The 15,068-nt window shown below is 41.1% G+C and overlaps 1 protein-coding gene across 7 annotated transcripts in view; it reads left to right on the top strand.

Moving 5' to 3' along the window:
* ASPH (aspartate beta-hydroxylase) overlaps positions 1-15,068 on the top strand; it is a 223,493-nt gene that overhangs the window by 80,556 nt on the left and 127,869 nt on the right. For all 7 annotated transcript variants that reach the window (XM_073679343.1, XM_073679342.1, XM_073679345.1 and 4 more), the window contains 5 exons: positions 487-531; positions 2,597-2,623; positions 4,621-4,659; positions 7,753-7,794; positions 12,093-12,137. In XM_073679343.1, the coding sequence (XP_073535444.1) occupies positions 487-531; positions 2,597-2,623; positions 4,621-4,659; positions 7,753-7,794; positions 12,093-12,137 (198 nt within the window). The remainder of the gene's footprint in view (positions 1-486; positions 532-2,596; positions 2,624-4,620; positions 4,660-7,752; positions 7,795-12,092; positions 12,138-15,068) is intronic.

The following is a 15,068-nucleotide window of genomic DNA, read 5'->3' as shown; positions in this document are numbered from 1 at the left end:
GAAGTGCCCACTGGCTGCTGTTGAGCCTAGAACTTCAACAATATTGTACTAGCAATGTATGAGTGCAATAAGCATTAAAGGGGCTTTACCCTCATACCTTGTTAGGGGTCGAATATCCTGCTGACTGGTGACCTTAGTGATTGTGCCCCTGTATGGCATTATTAATCTATAAGTCTTCTCTTCCTGCGCTGCAGATCTGCAGTAACCTTGGTCTCTGATGCTTCGTTATGGATCTCCTCGCTGTACAGAGGATGTAATAGTCAGGTGTTTGTATGGTCGGCTTTCTTTATGCTTCTTTATGCCGACATGGCAAGACTTCGCTCCAACTTGCAATTAGCTTTGTGAAAGTGTTGAGTTGAGATTTTGCGGTTATTATCACTTCTCTTACTAATGAGATCAGGGTATTAAATACTACAGTGTTTTGTTTTAGCAATTCCACTTTTTACACTCCTCAGCCGCTCACTATTCCTTTCCTTTCCCTTCTAGCTACAGAAGATGTTTTCAGTGATGACATTGAAGACGAGGTTAATGGTAAGAACCGTTTAGCTGCATGTGATAAGTATATGATGATATAATATGACCCGGCACGTATGATACAATAAATAACGCATTGCTTGTGTAAGCACAATACTTTTCTAGCCAATTAAATCAGAAATGCATGTTAAGAGGATTTTGTGCAAGTTACACAGCAATAATTAGAAATGTCAGGAAATGATTAATGATCAGTAGGAGCCCGGTAATGCAGAAAGCATCATACTCCGTGTAGATATGGTTGTATATACACAAGCTCCGGAGTATATGGAGTGGAGGTGCGGTATAACTTGTACGGTATGGTCAATGCTATTATAGAATCTTGGTGCTGATCTGTTCCTGCATGGATCGGTCTTCACACTATTTGCATATGTGCAGGGAGTTGTTGGCTTTCCTGCTATTGCACAATATGCAAGTGAAAGGAACACAGAGCCAATACTGTGCTGGGCCTGAATGGAGAGCATATGATGAAGGCATTCAAGGCGAGATTCCCAGTGTCGCACACACCGTACCCTCAGGCCCTGCACTGGCCTTAAAGCACCACTCCAGCGTGTTTCTTTTATTTCACCGCTGGAGTAGTACTTAAAGCCCCCTGCCCCCTGTCTGATATTCGCCTTCCGGCGGTTTCATCTGTTTTTACCGCCATCTGGTCCGTCTCCTGCTGGTGCACTCCAGTGTTTCATGGAGCGGCACGGAGGTAAGTTTTCAATACAAGTCTATGGGAGCCTCGTTGTGGCCTCGTTCTGGCTCTCATAGACTTGCATTGAAAGCTTGTGATGTAGCTTCTGACGTCCGGCCTGTCAGAAGCTGCGCTCACAAAATGGCGCCGCGGGACTGGATCGGCACTGAAAAATGCCAGAGGGTAAGTATATGAGCAGCAGCAGGGGACGCTTAAAGCACCACTCCAGCGGTGAAAAAAACAAAACCCTGGAGTGGTGCTTTAAGGCTACAGTCACACAACTGTGTGCTACCATCCAAGAGAAACAGAACAATTTTATTTATTTTTTTCTATTCCTTGGGTGTCACCCTAGTTGCATCCATTTTTTTTCACTGTAGCAGGTTAGACTATGTGAACCCTTCTTTTATCCATTGACACGAGCAATGGATGAGTTAAAAATGTCTGAAACTTGGGTGGGACACTGAAGTACAAAGTCTGTCCTCAGTGTCATCTGTCTTATACAGATGTCCATAGATTTTCGTGGCCAAGGCTAATCCACAAAATGGATGAGAATATGACCTGCTGTGCATCTCATGAACCGGACACATGGATCATTTAATAAGATTGATATGCGAGTGGATCAATGAAATTATTGGTCAGTGTGCTCTTCACACTAGCGTGTCCCACAGATGTGTGAATGTAACCTAAGGTTTTATTCAGACGTCTGTTATTCACATACGTGTTATATCCATGGTTTTCATATAAATTGTGTGTTCATGTGCAAAAATTTCAGAGACATGTCCGTTTTTTACCGGCATCATGAATGACCAGCACCTTTGCAAGGCTATTGCTCCGTGAAAAATCCCGGCCAGCACATGAATGGCATCAGTGTACAATCAATAATAGCAATCAGTAATGTATAGGAGAAGCTTTGTAATTTATGTATTCATGACACTCGGATCCAAAACACTGACGCTCACGATTTTTTGCATACGCGAACAGACAGCTGAATGAGGCCTTGGGTCTTGTTCAGACATCAGTGTTTTTCACGTATGCATAAATACATTACAAAGCTTCCCATATTCTTTGCGTTGTTACATACGGACAGCGCGTGGACAGCACACTGATGCCATCCATGTGCCATCCATGTGCCATCCATGTGCCATCAGTGATTTTCACGGATTCATAGATGTTTATTGGTTCTTTTCATCTGTGTTGCCAATGAAAATGGACGTGTCTGATTTTTTCCCCTTGTTATTACTCCTCACACTTTTTCCATCCGACAGCTGCCAGTGCTGCTTATAGATGATCTCTTGGGGTATGTTTTGTGCTGTTCAGCTTTTTGTTTTGAACAAAAATGATTTTGACATTTTCACCAATTATATCTCTTTATGCTTTCTTATGTAGAAGCTGAAACGGAGGAACCAGAGAGTCGTAAGTAATGGCCTTCCGCAGATCATATACTGCATTGCTATTAAAGGAGTCTTCCCATTTTACATATTTATCAATATACAAGATGGGGTATACCCCTTTTATATTCACTAGAAACCAATATATATATCTCTTACTGAATATATGAAATTTGGACTGCATTACTGCTAAATACAATATACTTATAACATGAAGGTACTTGGTACACAAATTGGCCAATTCATGTGAGCCCACCAGCCATGAGAAGTTTTTACCGAAAATGTATCAAACTGGCCTCTGCTACAAATAAACAACCTTAAGGTGTGTGCCCACATTAAATATTTACAGCAGAAATTTCTGCACCGAAAACGTCTTGGGAGGACAAACGCTGCCTAAAAAACGCACGTTTTCAACCCTTTTTTTATGCGATTTTGCCACTTTTTTAATTATTTTTTTCTCTGTTCTTTTGAATGGGTGAAAAACGCTACAACAATGCTGAAAGAATTGATATGCTTCAAATCTGCAAGACAAAAAATAAGCAGCATGTGTATGACAGTTGCTGGTACTGTAAATTTCAGGGTTTTGGTGCAGCAAAATATTAGGTTTAGGGTCCCATCAAAGGAAGGTAAAACTTGTTGTAGCTGATGGGCTCTCATGAATTGGCCAATTTATGCGTGAGGTATCTTCATTCTGCAAGTATATTCTATATAGCAGTAATGCACTCCTAATTTCATATATTCACTGTTTGCATACATCTTAGTGCTTACAAAGCGCTACTGCATTCTTTTGTGTGTATATTATGTAGTTGTTTTTCCTTTCGGCAGTGACAGTACTGCATTCTCTAAAGGTTTTTTTTTATCTATTTCAGACATGTGACCTCCATATATGTCACACATTGGGAGCGGGTGTATGGAATGGGCTCATTAGCTTGGCCTGCTCTGTACACTGCTGGTGCTGGCTAGCTTATACAGCCAAAACCTGCCTCTAACAGCAGCGATAGGGGCTAGCTTTAATCTCTGCTGTTTAACTACTTGAATCTCTAACTGCAGCATTTAGGTGCAAAGATTGCATCATTTCGACTATTCCAGCGCCCGTTACCTCTCCACCCCCCATCAAAACCATGGTATTGCAGTATACAGAATAAGCAATAAAATAATCACAGGTTTAAGTCCACTAAGGGAATGAAAATAAAAAGTACCAATGAAGAAATTAAAAATAATAATAATTGTTGAAGTTTGATATTCCTGCATCCATATAAGCCTGATCTATGAAAACATGAACTCAAGTTAATTTGTAGGGTAAATGTTGTAAAGAAAGGGAAAAAAATAACACCAGAATTCCTGCTTTTTTGTTGTTGTTGCTCACTGCACTTTCCCAGAATACAATAGAAATGTTGTATGTACCCCATATAGTATTGATAAAAGCATCAGCTCACCACACAAATAACAAGCTCTCATATAGGTCCAATAACGGAAACTTGCCAGGTCATTTCACCATGCATGAATGCCATAAAAACGGGACCCAAGAACCAATGGCCGCATTGCGTCTTGTTCGCTGTTTAGCTCCACTAGGCATTTTTTCCCACTTTTTAGTACATTATATCATTTCATTCCGCACTACAACTCGTCTCTCATGAAGCAAGCCTCATACAGCTATGTAGATAGGAAAATTTTAACCATTATGGTTCTTGAAAAAGGGAGGATAAGCCAAATGTGCGAAAAGGAAAAATTGCCTGTTCGGGAAGGAGTTTTTATAAATAGATCCACGTTTTTGCACCAATATTCCTTGCTATTTGTTCTAGTTTCATCTATGGTGGTGTTATATAGTTAGGTCATAATTAAAGAGCCTTTTACCTGTAACAGACTCAATCACTATCACTTGTACTGAGGTTGACACGGTGCAGCAACATGTCATGGGATGTTTGAGCCGCAGGACACGAGTTACGACAAGATCCTGTCCGCCTCTTTCCTATATTCTGTGTTCTCTTTACCTGTTGCAGTAACATTTGCATTTTCTTGTAGCTCACGAGCATGCTGAAGTAGAGCAGAATAAAGTACCTGGTAAGGATCAGATTGCTCTTCACTGATATTCGTCATGTGCTGCAGTTTATGCAATGTTATATTGATAGAAGCACTTTTTGGGTTTATTTGTTCTTCTTTTCGTATGTAATACAAATGAAAAATGAAAGGCTACAAAAGCCAGTGTGCACATCAATGCATAGGAGAGGCCACCACCGCACCAGTGGATGACACTTGCCGTTTACAATGCTCTTGTGACCCAGCAGTGTCTTGCTCTGTTTGCAGCTTCTTGCACCACTCCCTAATGAGCATCCATTTGAGGAAGGTGCTAGAAGCTGTGAGGTGGCGCTGGTGTTACTCAATACTTCTATCTCTGCCCCTTGGCGACGTCTTCTTTCACAGTTAGAAGATGCAGCCACGGAGATAGAAGCTGAGTGCTGGTGCTGCACTCACCAGGAACCAGGATTTCTTCAGAGGGGGCGGCGATGTAAGAAAATGTAGAAAGTAATTGCAGTGTTGCGCCCTAATGAAGTCCTGTTCATGGAGGAATGATAGACTCTACGGGGAAATGAGTGCCGCTGTAGCCTCCTGTGATGTCCTGTTCCTGGAGGGGTGATAGACGCTGTGGGGAAGCGAGTGCAGCTCCAGCTTCCTGTGATGTCCTTTTTGAAGCTCTCTCAAACGAATCGTCACAGAAAGTGAAGTTAAAAAAAAAAAAAATTATGCGTTTAGGAATTAGCAGGATATGGAGAAGTGCAGGGTATTGTATAATAAAGCTAATTACAAAAGTGGGTAAGGTGTAAATATAGATCTTTAGAAAGGACATTTTAGGTGCCATACCAACCCATTAAAAGTAGTTGCACTAAAATTAAGGCTTCATTTTATGCCTTCTTTCATGTTCAGACCCCCTGATATGCAATTTTAAACTTGCTCCTGCTTTCAGACTTATGTTATGTGGACATGCCCCTTCCAGTGATCCATACAGGATGCAGTTACTGATTTTTCCTCCTACAGCCGATGAGGGATCTTTTCTACTGATGCTAGAGTGTAATTTCTGCCTCCCCATGCAGTCTACCATAGGCTCTTCATCTTTTCCTGCAGATACACAGATTGTGTGATTCACCCCCTGCCAGTTCTCACTGCTGTGTGCACTTCTCCCTATTTATACTATTTTTCCACCTTAAGACTATGTGCCCACGTAGCGTTTTTGTAGCGTTTTTACGGCCGCGAAAACGCTTGTAAAACAGTCTGCCATCCAAAGCAATGTGAATTTGGATGTGCTGTGCACATGATGCGCTAATTTGCGCGCCGAATTCGCATTGCTTTGCAAAACGCAGCATGACCATTTCTACCGCGATTACACTGCAGCTTAATCACGGTGCGTGTGGTACTTGGGATGAAGGCGATACTACAACTCCTCTTCATCCCGGCTACCACACGGTGAAAAAAAGAAATAAAAAAGTTAAAAATAAACAAAACCTGTATATTCACCTCTCCGGCGGCCCCCGGTCTGCTCCCGGCCACGTCTTCTCTCTTCAGCGTCCAGCAGTGTACTGTCAGGACCTGCGGTGACATCATTTAGTCACCTGATGGTCATGCGACCGCTGACGTCAGCGGTCAGGTGATGGTCGTGTGACCATCAGCTGACTAAATGACGTCACCGCAGGTCCTGACAGTACACTGCGGGACGCTGAAGAGCGAAGACGCGGCCGGGAGCAGACTGGAGGAGACCGGAAAGCAGACCGGAGGCTGCCGGAGAGGTGAATATACAGGTTTTTTTTTGTTTTTTTTTACTATAGATGCTGCATTTAAAGCATCAGCTGTTCACACATTATAAATCCATGCCGGTTGCATGGATTTATATTGTGTGACCAACTTGTCAAGCACTTTTCCAAGTGATGCTCAAAATCGCTTGGAAAAGTGCTTGAGAAAACGCATGTAAAAACGCTGAAAAAACGCTTCTCTCTGGCAGAAAAAACAAATGTGAATCTGCATGTGTTTTTTTCTGCCAGAGAGAGGCAAAAACGCTCTGCATCAAATCTGTTACCTGGGCACATAGCCTTAATCTTCCTTCACATTCTTGCTGCTATCTTTAACGCTAAAGGACTTCATACTCATTAGATTAAACTTGCTAAAAAGACGAAAATTTTAAGGAACAATTGTTTTAGCCAACCAATTTGTTTTTCAGCCCAAAAGTTGAAAAAAATTATCTTTCATTCAAAAAAAGATCTTTCAACTATTAACGATCCTTCATTGAAAAAATATTCCCAGAATGATTATTCATTTGTCATCTGGTGTCACTAAACCTGCATGGCCAGATTGAAGTATTATAACAGGCATTATGGATTGAAATGTATGTGGCTGAGTCGGCCTTGAGATCGTTCATTAACTGATTGTTCAACCAGCAACATTCATTAACCTGATCCTTAGGAGTCCCTTTAAAGGGGTTGCCTGGCCTTGGGGTAGTCTGCACTCACTATATGTCTGCACGCACTTTCTGGATTTTCTGGTGTCGGAGCAGGTGGGCACATGACCACAAGTATGCGATTTTGCATACATCCAGTCACATGCCAACTAGACGTGTGCTGTCTTGCTCAATACAAGTGAATTGAGCAAGGACTGATACGTCTAGTCAGAATGTGGCCGGTAGTCTGCCATTTGCATTCTTGTGGTCACATGGCCGCCCATTCCCGGCACCAGAGAATGCTTGTACGCCAAAGCCGGACAACCCCTTTGAGAAGGGAGAGCAGAGAGAGATTGGGAACAGCTATCAGAACTGTGCTAGAAGCAGCAGGACAACTAGCTATGTGAAGTAGGTATTCAGAATCTGCTTCAAAATAGTAAGCGAATTGTAATGATGACTAGAAAGTGTTAGTGTCCATAGCCTTTATGTCCGGTTAATCTTGGTGGTTACCAGTATATTTGTCCTTTCAGACCATGGTTTCTTGTTTTATAAAGTTGTGTAAAAAAAATATTTTAGATATACACCTTTTATATGGGCAAAATACAATAATCTGTTTTATTGTTGGACATTCAATATAATCGCTTTCTGAAACTATATTTTCAGTGTACAAAAGAAACATGTTTAAATATTCCTTATCTTTACCGTTTCTCATAAAACTATTTTATTTGCAGAAAATCCAGTTGTGGACGATAGGCCAAGTGAAAAGACAGAAGGTTTGTATATCCATCTGCGTCTTTAGTGATATTACCCATTATAATAATATTTTGTGTCCTTGAGCCATACAATTGTGATGAATTGTAGCATGACACCGTATTCCGAACCTGCTACAATTTTTTGTGGACATAGCTGCAAAGTATACTCTAAGCCAGATGTGCACAGGGTATGTTTCCAGTCTATACAGAACAGGTCCCAAGACTCACCAGTTCTAGACTGTCTAAAGGGAGTGTGCCACCTAAACTGAGAGCAGCATGGTATAAACATGCTGATTCCAGTGATGTCACTTACTGGGCTACTTGGTGTAGTTTTGATAAACTCACTGTTTTATCAGCAGGAGATTATCATTAGAGGATTAGTAAACCTGCCATGTAGTCCTCCATATTCATGAGCTTTATAACCCAACCCCCACCACTGATTGGCAGCTTTCTGTGTACACTGTGCATAGGCAGAAAGCTGACAATCAGTGGTGTGGGGTTATACAGAGCTCAGCATTCAGAGAACTGCTAGAGCTGCAGCAGATAACAGTGACTCTATCACAACTCTTTAGCAAAACTACAGAAAGCTGCCCAGTAAGTGATACATCGCTGGAATTAAGAGTCTCTGGCCCAAGATCATGCTGCTCTTGGATGGGGTAGCAAATATCTAGTGACCTATTCCCTTTAAAGTGTTATTCCCTTCTTCATAAATGGATATTGTCGGTTACTGCCTCTAAAAGCGTTGTCGTTCTTGAAATATTTAGCACCCCCGCAATGTCATCGCGTGCTGCAGATCCTTGCCATTACAACCCAAGTTCACATGATGACCTCCGGTTCAGCCAGCGACGGCGTGCCTGTTAGACGATTCTGAGAGCATGGTCTAAAATGCGTTCTACCAGTGTCTCACTGACAGCAATATTGCAGTTCTAGTGCATGGCAATGCATTATACCAGTGATCAAAGTAATAAAAGTTAAAAGTCCCATAGAGGGACTAAGTAAAAACATAAACAAAAGTTTACATTTTTTTTTTAAAAAGAAAAAAAATTAAAAAATATAACAATAAATACATGTATGTATGTAAAAACTAAAATAAACAAAAAAGTACGTATATTTTGGTATTTTCGTATCCGGAACGACCTGATCTATAAAACTGTCACACTATTTAATCCCTTCAGTGCACATCTTAAAAAAAAATAAATAGCATAGCAAAAAAACTATGCTTTTTCATTAAACAGTCGAACAAAAAGTGGAATAAACCTCGATGAAAAAGACGTATGTAAATGAAAATGGTATCTCTGAAAATGTCATCTTGTCCCGCAAAAAACAAGCTATCTTTCAGCTTTGTCAGTGGAGAAATAAAAAAGTTATAGTTCTCAGAATAAAGCAATGCAAAAATAATATATTTTTTTTTAATGATTTTTATTGTGCAAAATGTAAAAAAATTATGTGTGGTATCGCTGTAATCGTACTGATCCAAAGAATAAAGCGGTCATCACTTTTACCACATCTGGAATGGCATAAAAAAAAAAAACAATTCCTGAATTGTTGTTTTTTTGTTCATTCTGCCTCCCAAAAATTTGAATAGAAAGTGATCAAAAAATATCATGTGTCCGAAAATGGTACCAATGAAAACATCAACTCGTCCCTCAAAAAGCAAGCCCTCACATGACTGTTGGCAGAAATGCAGAAAAATTATAGCTCTCAAAATATGGAGATCCAAAACTTTTTTGGGAAAAAAGTGTTTTTGTGTGACAGCAGCCAAATATAAAAAAAAAACCTGTATATGTTGTATCGTTGTAATCGCACTGACCCAAAGAATAAAGTCATCTAATCACTTATACGGCACGAGGAACGGCGTAAAAAATAAAACTAATTCTTCACCTGCTGTTGATTTGTGCCTCCTAAAGAACACAGTAAGGCTCGGCTCACATTTATCCTGTGCTCTATGCTGAGCGCGTACACCTGGGTTTTTGTGTAAATCTCTGAAATACGTGATGCAGACGGAACCCCCGGTGGAAGATTCCCTAGAACTAGGCAGATGTAGGCACCGTGAAAGTCGTCTGGCCTATGATCCGGTGGTGTCCATCTTTTAAGGCGTGCATAAAAGAGTGGTCCGCCACAGTTTCGTGCACCTCTGAAAAGCCAGACTTCGCTAAACCAAGGCCAAACTGAGTCCAGAGTAACTCTGCTGCCTCATTATGGTGAATGGATCCCTCAAGGTTTTATCTGAATCTTGTCACTCAGAGATTTAGATGGAAAACCCGATATAAGTGCTCAGCATAGAGCGCAGGATAAATGTGATCCAAAATGGTATGTAAAATTTTCCCAACAAAAGCTCAGTGCAGAGATCTTAATCTGTGCAGATGCCGCCTCCAGCGGCCATTATCCCGGAGTCCACCGCATAGAGAACATGGAAGGGCAGAGGCTCTGGACTTTCACAAAATGCCGGCGGAGCCCTCACACAGCTGAGGACCGTCTGACAGACCCTCTTACCACCCTGTGTCACGCAGCATGGCACCTCCAGACATCCCCTGCTCCAAGCGTAGTACCCGCAGTATCACCCAACTCCTGCTGCCGAGCAGCTTCTTCTTTCAGCCTGGGATGAGACTCCCAGCATCACCCTTCAGCATCGCACCTTCGAACATCTCCTGGGTCCCCGCTCCATCTCCGCCGCCGCCCCTCGCCTGTAAGCTGAATTCGAACGGAGACGAACCCTCATTTGACACATTCCATTTTTTTCCCTGTTTTCCTCCTGAAAATTTGGGGTGCGTCTTATGGTCTAGTGCGTATTATTATAGTCCGAAAAATACAGTAACTCTGTGGCTTAAAGGTATAAAAATTAAAAGTTTGAAAATTGTGAAATTTTCTAAATTTTTGCCAAAATTCCCATATTTTCACAAACGCATTAAAGATCTAAGTTGACCACTAACATAAAGTACAATGCGTCACAAAAAAAACTTTCTCAGAATCAGTGGGATCTGTTGAAGCGTTTCAGAGTTATTACCTCATAATGTGACAGTGGTCAGAATTGTAAAAATGGACCTGGTCAGGAAGATGAAAACAGGCTTGGGGGTGAAGGGGTTAACACTCTTGTGTGAGAATACAAAGATGCCCAGACCAGACAATCTTTCAGCTGTAGTATTTTTGCTTCCTGTGTTCCGAATTTTAATGCTGGTGATCCTATCTGCTGCATTTGTTCTGCCAATCCTATTTTTCTTTCTCCGCTGCATACTAAATACACTGTTCACTAGGGATGCGCAAACCCGAACTGTAAAGTTCGGGGTTTGTAACCGGCCGAACTCCGAACATAGATTTTTTCCTGGAAGTCCATTTTATTGTTAGGGTTCGATGCCGAATAAAGTTTGCTGAGTGACTGCAGCACAGCCAATCTACTAGCTTTTAGGCTGTGGGCACATCGGTAGCCATCACCGCCATGCCAAGTAAAAAAAAAAAAAAAAAAAAAAACCCACAATGTTGACTACCACCTCTTCCACCTACGCCGCGTCCATTTCCACCTCCTCATTCACTTGAACCTTCGCATCCTGGTTCTAGATTACTTTTTTTTCACTGTTATTTTTAGTCATTTCCCTTTACAAAAAAAAAAAAACCTACAAAAACAGTGTTGGCTACCTCCTACTCCGCCATGTCCATCACCTCCTCCATTTGGACCTCCACCTTCAAGATTATAAATTTATTTTAATTTTTATTCTGTTATTTTAAGTAATTTCCCTACCCACATTTCTTTGCAGGGCAATTGTCCCACTCTTATCCCCCTTTTGCTTCATTTTGCTGCCCCTCACCCCTTACTATGACCATTTTACAGCACCAAAGTTCAGGTTCCGATTGACTTCTATTGGGTTCGGGGTCAAGTTCTGATGCCGAAGTGAACTTTGGACTACAGTTCGACCGAAACCGACGAACCGGAACATCCACGGGTCCGCTCATCCCTCCTGTTCAGTTCTCTATACATCATGGATCTGCATTCTCCCAGTTTTTACATAGTATCAGCTGGTTTATTAATTTCAGTTATTTAGACTCAGAGAAGTCCATCTTGGACTGTGAAAGTGAGGAAGACAGGACAAGGACACATCTTTATTACTCTTTACTGGGATTATCAGAAATTCAATAGAGCATAGACAAGCGCACGGCCTTTATTGCATTTATACAGGAAGTTAATCTGACTTCTTAATGTGGAAAGTTGGCTGAGCTACAAGACTGTTGTAATGGAACGGCCTGAGACATCTACGGGATTTTACTTTATTCTTGCATTTGCGAAGGACTTTTGTACAAAATTTAAATCTTAATAATATTTCTTCCAGAACAAGAGGTGGAGACCTCAGAGGATCAACACGGAGAACATGCAGGTAAATACATTTCTTTTGCTTGATCTTTTGGTACTAACCCGCCCTTACAAACCCGCCATCAAACCTTTTATAGCAGGATGACTGACATATACTCGGCTCATTCTGAGGTCTGCGATAGACACTTCAACACAGAGGATATAAAAGACAAATTGGTGCAACAACTTTAATGAAACTCATTTAAAAAAAATGTTTTAGCACAAAATACATGTAAAATAAATAAAATAATGGCCTCAAAGGTGGAGAGCCTCTTTAACCAGTTCAAGGCCAGGCACCACGCGCATTTAATTTTTTTTCTGTACTGTGGCTATTCAAATCATTTTTGAATTTTTTTCATGATACATTGGGCCTAATTTTTATGTTATTTTCATACCTTGTTTGTCTTTTTTGTATGACCATAAAGGAGCTCTAAAATTTAAAAAATGAAAAATGTATCCCCCTTTCTGTAGCAGTTTTGGATTGGCAGCTGTTTTTTTTTTTTTTTTTTTGTTAAATCTGATTCCCCCTGTAACTTGGGCTGTTATATTAGGTGAAATGTTGGCTCCTGGCTGCATGGCAGAGCTGTGTGGGTCTCCTGGAATCCAGTAGATCCTTGTTCCTCCCACCCAGCAATCACATGACTGCTGTGTCAGGATGAGGAAGCGGTATGGGTGCTTCCAAATCATTTTAACTAGCGCTTTTTCAGCACTGTGTGTATAGCGATAGAGAAGGCAGAGTTGGTAATAAACAGTCACTGCCTTCTATATGAGAAGTAAGGATGTGTCTGACAACCTGATTCCCGCTTCTGCAGCTGTGTGATGTCGTACAGCTGCTCTACTATGCAGTGCTGGTTTTTTTTTTTAGACCTTTATAGTCTGAGCAGTCCACGAGTGATTGATGTAAATATACTGAATTCTGGCCGCCATTATGGTGTATTTTGGAGATTACATAAGATGGAGTTTTCGTTGAGTTGAGCTGTTAAGTGGCTGCAGTCAGAATTTTGTGTGAAGGGAAGCAATGGGATCGGGCATCCATAAAGGTTTGAATACACGTTTTTACTATTGTTTTGCACTAATGAAAATGTCATGTCCCCTTGCCATTAGTCATGGACCTCATGGCACATATTAGTATTGCATTACAGCCTGCATTATGTCCCTAGTTGTGGTCACCATTCTGTACTTTTTGTAGCTGAGATTTAGTAGTAATAGAAAGCGTGAATTTACGGTCAGAGCCGTGAGACTCTGGAACTCTCTGGGAGAGGAAGTGGTGATGTCCAACTCACTTAAAGAGTTCAAGAGAGGTCTGGACGCCTTTCTTGAGAACAATAAAATTACATCTTATGCTTAGTTAATTAATCCAGGGATTTAATCTGACTGCCACATTGGTGTCAGGAAGTGAATTTTTCCTCAATGATGTAAATTGGCCTATACCGCATGTTTGTTTTTTTTTGCCTTCCCCTGGATCAACGCTGTGGAATAGCTGCAGTGCACAAGAAATAGGCTGAACTGGATGGACGCTTGTCTTTTTTTGGCCCTATAAACTATGTAATTCTGGAGAGTAAGTCCACGTTCACACATTGAGTATTTGGTGAGTTTTTTACCTCAGTATTTGTAAGACAAAACCAGGAGTGGGTGATAAATACGGAAATGGTGATGTGTTTCTATTATACTTTTCCTCTGATTGTTCCTCTCCTGGTTTTGGCTTACAAATACTGAGGTAAAATACTGACCAAATACTGAATGTGTGCACATGGCCTTACAGGATCCAGGTGAAACTCATGAGTTTAGTCATCAGAGTTAATAAGTGAAGGCAATACTGATGTCATCCAAAACTAAAATCCTAAATCAATTAAGGTATTTTATAGTCGGGAAACCAAAGCTAGTCTGCTGCCGTTATGTTGCTGAGGGGATTAATCCGGTGTCTCTGGACGGCCTTGGATACACAAATGAATTAGTTGTTTCTGTGTTGTGTTCTGACAGATAATGAGGCTGATGCTTGCCCAAAGGACGGCAAATTAATGTTTTATGTCCCCAAGGAAACTTAGTTTGGCACTGCTTCCTGTCCCTGAGGTTCTTAATGTTGTTACACTGAGGAAGAACTAGGAGTTACAGCTGACATAGTGATCAGACATCGGCATTGTACGGCGGGTGTAAAGCCAAATGACAGATAGTAGCAGGCCTGTAATATTTGCCCGCCATATAACACACTTAACTAATGGGTTGTCTGGTATGAAATTCCCTTATTGGAAGTATATGATATACCATAGATTATAATTGACAAAATATGATGGTGAAGAAAGAACCTTTGAAAGACACTTCAAGAATCTGTGATGACTGGGAGGATGCGGCTGGGTGATGCTTGCCCTGTATGCTCCCTATAATGACGTCTTGGAGGCGTCCTCAACGCCATGTAGTGTTCTGTGTGATCTTGGCTTTGGGTACATTTTATTTATGTACATTTTGTTCTGTACCTAGTAGAAAGCAGGAAAGCTTCTGGTCTTTGTGGCATGCCCAGTGTGTAGTGAATGTTTGGAGGTATACATCGGACATACACCACCCATTATGCACTGCTCAAAAAAATAAAGGGAACACTTAAACAACAGAATATAACTCCAAGTAAACCAAACTTCTGTGAAGTCAAACTGTCCACTTAGGAAGAAACACTGATTGACAATCAATTTCACATGCTGTTATGTAAATGGAATAGACAATAGATGGAAATTATTGGCAATTATCAAGACACACTCAATAAAGGAGTGGTTCTGCAGGTGGGGACACAGACCACATCTCAGTATCAATGCTTTCTGGCTGATGTTTTGATCACTTTTGAATGTTGGTTGTGCTTTCACACTCGTGGTAGCATGAGACGGACTCTACAACCCACAGAAGTTGCTCAGGTAGTGCAGCTCATCCAGGATGGCACATCAATGCGAGCTGTGGCAAGAAGGTTTGTTGT

The sequence above is a fragment of the Phyllobates terribilis genome, unplaced genomic scaffold, assembly GCF_046119375.1.
Source record: "Phyllobates terribilis strain yellow unplaced genomic scaffold, ASM4611937v1 Scaffold_4__5_contigs__length_816908805, whole genome shotgun sequence".
NCBI lineage: Eukaryota > Metazoa > Chordata > Amphibia > Anura > Dendrobatidae > Phyllobates > Phyllobates terribilis.
This window is presented reverse-complemented; position numbering and strand designations above follow the sequence as displayed.